Source organism: Mya arenaria, chromosome 2, assembly GCF_026914265.1.
Source record: "Mya arenaria isolate MELC-2E11 chromosome 2, ASM2691426v1".
Taxonomy (NCBI): domain Eukaryota; kingdom Metazoa; phylum Mollusca; class Bivalvia; order Myida; family Myidae; genus Mya; species Mya arenaria.
Window position 1 is genome coordinate 44,888,899 of NC_069123.1, and position 9,705 is coordinate 44,898,603.

General features: G+C 37.8%; 1 protein-coding gene across 1 annotated transcript; it reads left to right on the forward strand.

Moving 5' to 3' along the window:
* Positions 1 to 7,910: 7,910 nt before the first annotated feature.
* Positions 7,911 to 9,311, forward strand: LOC128215159 (potassium voltage-gated channel protein Shaw-like). Its single transcript, XM_052921879.1, has 2 exons — positions 7,911 to 8,321; positions 8,520 to 9,311. The coding sequence occupies exons 1-2, from the start codon at positions 7,911 to 7,913 to the stop codon at positions 9,309 to 9,311; spliced, it is 1,203 nt and encodes a 400-aa protein (XP_052777839.1).
* The last annotated feature ends 394 nt before the right edge of the window (positions 9,312 to 9,705 follow it).

Genomic DNA, 9,705 nt, shown 5'->3' on the forward strand with positions numbered 1-9,705 from the left:
TTATGGTGACTTGCATTTAATAATTTATGGTTAAATCGATGTATATCATCATACTCCTTAATACCTCATCCTTTCATGTGAAAACGAAAGAAGAAAAGAAAAGAAATGTTTTGTCACCATAATGTAGATTGAAAATCAGTAATTTATAGCTACTAAAAGTAGTAGAGATCCAATTTATACGCGTTCATCTCATAACTCCATGGATGAAATGTTTGTTTACCGGGCTTGATAATAATGGATAGTCGATTTGGTATTCATCGTTCCAGATAACCTGCTTAAATCCATGAATTCCATTCGTATGTTTCGGTAATTCCAAAAGGTAAAATATGTAAAACAATAAATATTCTATATACATTTGGCTGTTAGCTTAGTATTTCGTTCATCGTGTGAATCACTATCGTGTGTGTCGCTTAAGGTGCCGGTTATCGTTTCGTTCCCTCTATGCTCATTCTTGTTCAATATAACATGTGTTTGTAGTTGTCAGGTAAACCTGCCATATTTGTTGTTTGTAATGAACGTATCTCTAAGCAAGGCACCGGAGGGGATCGTGATGCCCCTCACTAAGATAAAGTTTTACTTATAGGGAATTATTTTCTAAGCTTCATTAGGATGTTTGAGCAGTCATTGTATTACCACCCTTTTGAAAAGGGCCCCGACAACCTGGACAGAGAAGTCATGGGTTTAAATACTAAATTTGAGGCTGAGATGCCAACAACTGACATTGTCATCTTAAAGAGTTTTACTCAGCTTAGAAATAAGAGTTTCCTTTAGATAATCTTTGTTTCTTTGATCTAATATGGTTATCACAACTTGTCTGGCTTGCATAGGTATTTAAGCCTAATTCTTATGATTAGCAAAACCAAGAACAAAAAAAAGGTGCTAAAGTATAGTGACAACAGTCAAAAATAAGAATTAAGTGTTTGCTTAAGAAATTACTGAAGTTATGCAAGTTGCAAATATGATGGCAAAAATACAAAATATAATATATAGTTTATAATATCAAGTTATGATATTGTAAGTTATCTGAGTCAACTCTATATCAATAGACAATCATTTCTATACCAAATATGGTTGGTCTATTTTAAAATTAAATGTTTATTTTTTATTGCACTTAAAACATTTATTATACAATATTTTGCAACAAAATATAATGCAAAAAGAATGATCATAATACTATCAATGCAATCGTCGCAGGTTAGATTCCGCGTCGCACCGATAAAAATACTAATCGTCTTCCGGGAGGACGTTAAATGGGGGTCCCGTGTGACAGCGCATATACACTGATGCACGTTAAAGAACCAGGGTAGTTCTAACCAGAGTTACATTCTGTTTGTGCACTATCCTCCAAAAAAACTAAAATGACTATCAATTTTAACGGAGCACTCGCCGAATGGACAAGGGCCGAGTGCGGGTATAAATAAGCTTATACACCACTTGTCGGAACACAGCCCGGAGACTGGACCCGCTGGTTGGAGTGACATCTTATGTAAATCTGCAGAAAAAGAGCACATGTCAATTAATTGTACAGTAATAATAATAATGAATAATAACTGCGGATAGCATGTGTAAACCAGATGCACCAGAGAAACCTTTGCTCTATGGTAAGCAGGGTTATTCGAAACCAAAAAAGAACAATTAAAACTGGTTAGAAACTCTGGAAAGGACCAATTACGAGACATATAGAAATAAAATAGTTCAAGTGTGCGTAATTAAAACGATAATAATAGGTTATATCATTAATATGTCTTGATTCAAGATATTTGTGTACGATACTTTCTCCTGACTGCAGCACTGATTTCTATGACCACGTCACTGACTACAGTCTGTAATGACTTTGATAAAACAATGAAAATGGAGGTAAACGCTGAAAAGCTCCATTAATGTAGCGTATGGGGGAAACATGTTGCCGTAAGAAATCGGTGAACCAAATACGACACAGGTGCCGCTACGGTCGTGTTCCACCGGGGATCGACCCACCTTAAGAACGGAACCGGTCCTTGCTCCCTCGGATGCGCGGTTCCTGAGAAATGCGCGACATGAACTACTCATTCTAAGGAATGGCGAGAAACTTGGTGCCATCAAAAACCGGTGACGCAATAACGTCCCAAGTGCCACGACGGTTGCTTTCCGTTGGGGACCGAGCCTCTAAAAAACATAACTTGAATCCCCAGGATACGCGGATCATGAGATATCTACGACATTAACTCCCCATTGTTATAAATATAGCGTCCCTATTGAAACATCTGACACATAATCTACCCATAGTAAGGTATGGTAGCCCCATGGTAACAAAATACATGCTTTCTTGTCCACAAGATATGTTATCATGTTAACTGAATGTGGAGCTATATGGACAAGTTACCACGACACCATGACATAACATGTTCATTTAAGGAATGAATTGCGGCATTGATGTCATTAACGGGCTATGAACGCATTTCGGCTGGTTGAAATGTGTGGAGTCGAAAAGACATTATGCGCATTTTAACCAACCCAACTGCGTTCATATCCCCGATAATGACATCAATTCCACGATTCATTACTTATATGTACACCAAAGTTAATGATTTCATTCAAGAAGTGTTACAAAATACCTCATTTCAATTAAGAAAACATAACAGTAACTATTCGCACCCATTTTGAATATAGAACGAACCGGCTGTAACCGGAAACAGATTATCAAATGACCTAACAGTAACGCGGGAAAAATAAATCACTTCAAATTATGTTCATGTATATTGTTTTGCAATTATCCGAACATATCCGAAGAATCCGCAATTGTTGAAAGGTAGTTCATTAAATGAATGAAAGTTGAGGTGTAAATATTGATTTCAGGTGTGATTTGCACATTATAACATGCTTATTTGACAAGATAGCAGATATAACATTATAAGAATATTCTATGGCCGCTCGTGTAAGATAGGTTCATCCCAACCCTCGCGCAGGGTGTTTTAGGGAAACCTGGTTAACCTTTTTTTCGCAAAACACACGCACGGGTCGGGATGAATCTTACACTCTATATAATATAATATCGGATGGAAATAGTTGGTATTTTTACAACAACGGCATAACGTCTCTTCAGCATGATAAGACGAAAAATGCAATACGTAGGTATAGCATAATAACATGTCACCTAGACATAACAACACGCCAGTAGGGTACAATGAAATGTCATTTGGACATAATAACATGTTTATCTGACATAATAACATGTTTATCTGACATAATAACATGTTTATCTGACATAATAACATGTTTATCTGACATAATAACATGTCAGTTAGACATCTTCACATGGCGGTGAGAAATAATAAAGTGGCTGTAAGACATGGCATCATGTAGGTTTTTACGGATTTTCAAAGATAGACTTCTCACTGTACATCAATTTATGTTGTTTGTTTCACATTCTTTGTTGCAAACGATACTAGTTAATAGCATGGCTGTAAGACATTATAACATGTCAAATTAGATGCCACAACATAAGACAGTTGTCGTCCCCTACTGCTATGGCGCGTGTCGACGTCGCCTTTTCATCAGAAGGGCAATACATTCAGTGTGTATATATCACGTGATAAATAGCGTCATAAATGCTACGTCGGTAGGCGAATTTTGCTTCGAATGAAGACTTTAAGCAAAGATAACTTCAAGTCTATTTCTTCAACACATTAAATAAAACATAGCGCAGTCTACACCGCTTAGGGAGCCCCGCATTCGGCCGTTTAACGAGTTTGATTGAGGGTTTAGTTTCTTAAAATACTTCGACAATCCTTTTCATAAAACATTATTTTGGACACAGGTTTGTCGAAATGTTTGATGAAACTAATCACCTTATCAAACAACGAAGGCGGGGCTCTGTAAGCGACATAGACTGCCCTTTGTTTTAAAATGGTGTAGTGAAAGAAAAGTTATCTTTGTTTTAAGTCTACATTGTAAGCAAAATGTTGCCTTCCAACGTAACATTCATGACATAATTTATCACGTGGTATACATACACTGACAATGATAGATTACTACGGTCCTGTGGCAGCACGTGGCTAACAACTCGGTAGAGAAATGTTGTCAATGTACATGAAGAAAATCAATTTAATTAATCGGCTTTTAATTAGCAGAATCAAATATTATGAATAGAGAAAACTATAGAAGTCTAGAATTGTTAGCAATTGTAGGAAATGAACTAGTTAAAATAACCAATAGATAATGCACCAGTCAATTGACACCCCCCCCCCCCCCCACCTCCCAAGGTCCGGGGGTTTACCTGGGATAGCGGGGGAAATGGGCCGTGCTTTACCTTCCAGGTGGCTCCAAAGTGCCGGGGAAATGACATTACCTTGGGTCCCTTGGGTGCGGGGGCATTTGGCGGGCTTGGCTGGACCGAAAGTAAGAGTCCCCGCTATTCTCTGGACCTGGGGGTCCGTGGTTACAATTGACTGGTGCATAATAGATAAACTTAACTTCATTAACTAGTCTAGACTTTTTTTATATAGCAGGCATGGTTATGACAGTAAGGGAAGTAATTCTTTCACCCAAAGGCAAACATTTACAGGACTAGTTCTCTCACTTTAACAAGAAGACCATTTGCGTGTTTCTTGAAGACCAAATGAATAATTGTATAATTTGTGGCATTTACTCAAACTAGTTTCGTTGCAACTGTCTCACAAAGAATCTCAAAGTGTTCCCTGTATTTTGTGGCGCATTTTTGTAACAATTACATATACATCGAGTTGTACATTTTTTCAATTGGTTATTTCATGTTGTTGTTTTCCTGTTCGTGTTTAATTTACAGGTGGACTATTTCGTGGGGGTTAGAACTGTGTTCAAACTTGTGTTGTCGATTATCCAAGTGTGGAAAAAATGTTCGTTTTGTTCTGTTTTAATCGTTCATGTGTAAATCTTAATCTTAAAGAAAGGGTTTTAAGAATGAAATATTCCAGGTAATACTTGTATATAATGCTTTTCTTGTTCATTATTTGTCATGTTTATGATTTGTATATGTTTTTTTATGAATAAAAGGATCACTTCTTAGTGATTCCCCTAAAATAAATACTCCAGGTAATTTTAAAGAATGGGTTTTCAGAATGAAATACTCCAGATTTACGAAGACATTCTACATAAATTGCATATTACAGGTGCTGATATTTTGTTTAACTCGAATGATATAAACAATGTCTCCAAACTTCCCGGACAGCCCCCGTCAATGACTTTCGTGATCATTTTCGCTCCTTTTGTTTACTAGCAACACATATGGTATTGTCAGTTGGAATATTTCTTCCAATACGACAACACGCCACATGGCGCGGAGTAAATACGCGGGGCGAACATACAAAATAATGATTTCATGTACTTTCGCGTCGCCGCTTGTCGTGTTTTCGTACTATCGTTTCGCCTTCACTATTTCCTATTTTCGCCTTACTATTTTGCATCTTTTCGCCCCACCATTCGGCTTATTTTCGTGTTTTCGACACTCCCGCAATGTTGTACTACGAATGGCGTATTTTTCGTATTTTCGCCTTCCGGAAGACACACACAAGCAAAAGAGAATCCATCAGTAATGACATTTAATTCATAAAGCCATGTTCAACATTTTACTCCCCATTTATATTTGGGCCATTTCGTCTTGAAAAGGTATATTAACGCACATGTCTGAAAATAAAGAGGTGTGTTTTGTCTTGATGGAATTCTCCATTTTTCATGACTTAAAACACTTAAAAAATCTGTGTTCATAGTGTATGCCTACTTAGTTACTTAATTATGTTTACAAACATTCAGTACATTATTATTGAATTGAGCACACTAATTGCCGTTTTATGGAGTATGAATGTTTAGAAACATCCTCATATTCTTGAGATAACAGGTTCTCAGAAAACATTTAGACCCATTGCTATGGTAATATTACTAACTGAATGTTTAAGACTAATGGGCTGATAATGATGAAGGTGACGGAAATGAGATCGGGAGGGTCACCAACAATTTGTTGTTGATGATATTATAAGTGTTAACTTCCATCTACTCGCCAAACTTTTTTGTTCGTAAATCAGTATACGTTGTTACAATGATTAACATTTTGTTTATAACGTAAAAGTGAACAACAGTTAAGTAATGTAATACATATAAGCTTACTTTTCGTGGCTGCACCCTCTCTGATCACCACGGTCACCGAGACAGCGGACTTTCCAACACACTAACAGCCCTTGGAGGGTGGGGAATCTGCATGGGCATGATTATATGCATTCCACATATATATGCAAACTCTTATAAACAGAACCCTTAATCAACAAGTGTTTTATCTTGTTTGATGTCTGTAGGATCTTATTATTTCCAGATCATATTCTTTACAGGTCTGGGATAATAATAATAATAATAATAATAATAATAATAATAATAATAATAATAATAATAATAATGATAATAGTATGATGAAATTTATAATAATTATAATAGCAACAACAACAACAACAACAACAACAACAACAACAGCAACAGCGACAACAGCAAAAACAACAAAAACAACACTGAAAACAACAGCAACAATGATAGAAAGAAGAAGTGGTAGTTGTAGAATGAGGAGGATCAGCAGCCATTGAAAACAACAACAATATATAGTCTTAAAACTACACCTAATACAAAAACAATAAAACATATTCTTACAACAACAACAACAGAAAAAAACACCACCAATTCTGAAAATGAAATGTTCGCTATATTTATCTTGGTGGGATTGTGTCCCCGAGGGTAAAATGTAACACTATCGTTAATGATCGACCATATCAGGCAAGCTCAGAACAGAACTATCTTTAAACCAAAGCTCTGCTGGCACGGCGGTATTCACTGCTTGTCCGAAATTTGAAAGCGTTGGAAATTCTGTTTTCATGTACATTTGTTTATGCCAACACTATTCACAACAACAACCACAATGCCATCTGCCACTACCACGCATACACCTATTATTACGGTGTCAACAAGAACCAATACTATTCCTACTAACACCACTTATACCCGTACAACAACATAAATTAAAACAAAAAATATCTCTACAGCAACCGCCACTGCGCCTACAACTGCAGCCAAGTCGAGAACTAACAGCAACAGCAACAGCAAAATGACAACAACATCAATATAATCAACGATTCTTTACAACTAGAATATATACGCATACATAAAATACCGACGAAAGTAATCTGTGACAAATGTGACTCAGTTGTAAAAAAAAAATGTTAAAAAAAATAATGCATTTTTTAACTGTGCGGAATGTGATTTAATGGTTCATAAAACCCCGGCTTCGATCACAAACTTTGCAGGAACTGTGACATATAGGTTCGAAATGTGTGGCAAATGAGATATTATTTTTCCCAGCTTCTATTTTTCCCAGGTGGGAAGAATATGATCTGGAAAAAATAACGTCATACAGATTCCAATAGTATACAACTTTCATTCATGAGAAAAGAGCATGTGCCCACAGTAGAACTCATTGTAACCATTTCGTCGTCTATTAAGATTATGTCCACATGTAATTAAAAAGAGATAATAGCATGTTTATTATTTCAATTCATTTAGCATCTTGTTAAATATAAAGTCTAAAATGTTTAATAAATCTCTATGAAGGAGACCATTTGGATCGTTATTTGACCACTGTTACGAACATGTTGTGGGATGGTAATAGATAGTCCATAATTTATTACGTTTTTACATGTATATTATTTCGAGTAATGTCTTTATAATGTCTTTTTGACAAGTACCTAAATGGCTCACGCTACATATATATCCCATTAGAACAAAGCAGAGCCTTATATTCTAGACATCATTTCAATGTGATGGCTTGTCTTGTATATAAGGAGAATATCATGGACAGTCCATAGTTTGAAGTCATGATGGACGATAAGTGTGTTTGCCTTAATATAGGCGGAACAGTATTCATGTGTTTTCGAAAAACTTTGAAAACGTTTCCTGAGTCCAAACTGGCGCAGGTGGAGCAGCTGGCGCATTGTTACAACCACGAGAGGCGGGAATATTTCTTTGACCGTAACCCACACCTGTTCCAGTTCATTTTGGACGCTTGCCGGCGCGGGGTCATCCACTTGCCAAAGGACATCTGCGGCATCGTCTTCCGGGAGGAGATGGAATATTGGGGGCTTGCAGAGCGGCAGGTGGCACCCTGTTGCTGGGAGGCGCTTTACCGGGGCGAAAGCGAGCTGAAGACCATGCAGATGCTCGTCCATAGTCTGCGGAAAGGCAAAAAGACGCGCTCTGGGGTCATTGACAAGTCCGACATCAAATATAGGGTGTGGCAATTTCTCGATGAACAGAAATCGTCTAAAATGGCTATGGTAATACAAGATTAAACTAAAAATGTTACTAGGTACTGTATTGCGATATGAAAACGTCTATGCATTTAACATATGCAATGCACACTTTCATATCAAAAGATTAAAAAAAATGCTCGAATATAATTATGCAGCTCCTTTATTATTTTACTTTTTATAACTATAAGAGGGAATATAAAGACTGGACGCGTTGTGTTGCAGATCTGGTGCGTGTTTATCTCCATGGTGATCCTGGGCTCCACCTTGATGCAAGCGCTGGCCACCCTGCCCGCCTTCCAGGTGACGCCCTCCCTCGCTGAGCAGGCCACGCTCCGAAAGTATAGCGAGTGGTACAATACCACATTCGGCCGCACAAAACCGCACCCCTACATTATCTTCGGAGATTTATGTTGCCACAGTATTCTAACCATGGAGACTCTAGTAGCATTTGTCGTCTGCCCGAACAAGCAGGCGTTCCTGACGAGTTCTGTCCGGATTATTGTGTTTGCGGGCTACATCTCGTACTGGATCGACTTGATTATGGAAATGAACCTTGAGAAGATGACCACCGTCCACGCGCTGCGGGCCTACATTGTCTTTAAGTACCTAAATGTCCTTATGTTGGGAAGACTATTCTATATCACGCGGCATCTTCCGGCCTTCAAGATAATGGGATTGACATTCCGCTCGTCCAAGCAGGAGTTGAAGATTCTCGGCTTTATGCTGGGAATCCTGGTGTGCGTGTTCGGATTTGCGATGTTCATATCGGAGCTGCTGCACCAGACTAATATCAATAACGTGTTTGTGGGCATGTACTGGGCGCTCGTCACGCTCACCACTGTCGGCTACGGCCGCTACGTCCCGTACAGCGTGCTGGGTCATATTATCGCGGCAGCATGTGCGCTGTGTGGAGTCCTCGTGCTGGCGCTTCCTATTGGCGTCATCGCGTCCACCTTTTATACCTTCTACAACTACCACAAATATGCCGCAAAGCACCTGCAACTTACGAATTAAGCCAACGGAAATCCCTGCATATTGACAGTATAACAAGTTTGGTACGTGAATGATTTTCCAATGTCTAGTTTTATTGTTTATTCTTATTGATTAATCCTGACAATTGCCTGTTGTTTCCAAAGCTGTTAAGTCAAAGAAGAGTTTAACATATTTTATAAAACAGTAAATGGAGTCGGTTGATTATGCTAGAAATGTGTTTCATTTGCCTTATTGTATTAAAAACTATCAAACCCTTTTCATTCTTCTTATTCAACGTTGTATGTACTCTAATATCAGAATTTGATTTCCTTTACGGTTTAAGTCATCATTTCGTTTATATGTTCATGGCTGTATTGTACTTGCTAGTTTCTAAAATAGTAGAAAATGTTTAAAGACAATTAACACTTCAACCACT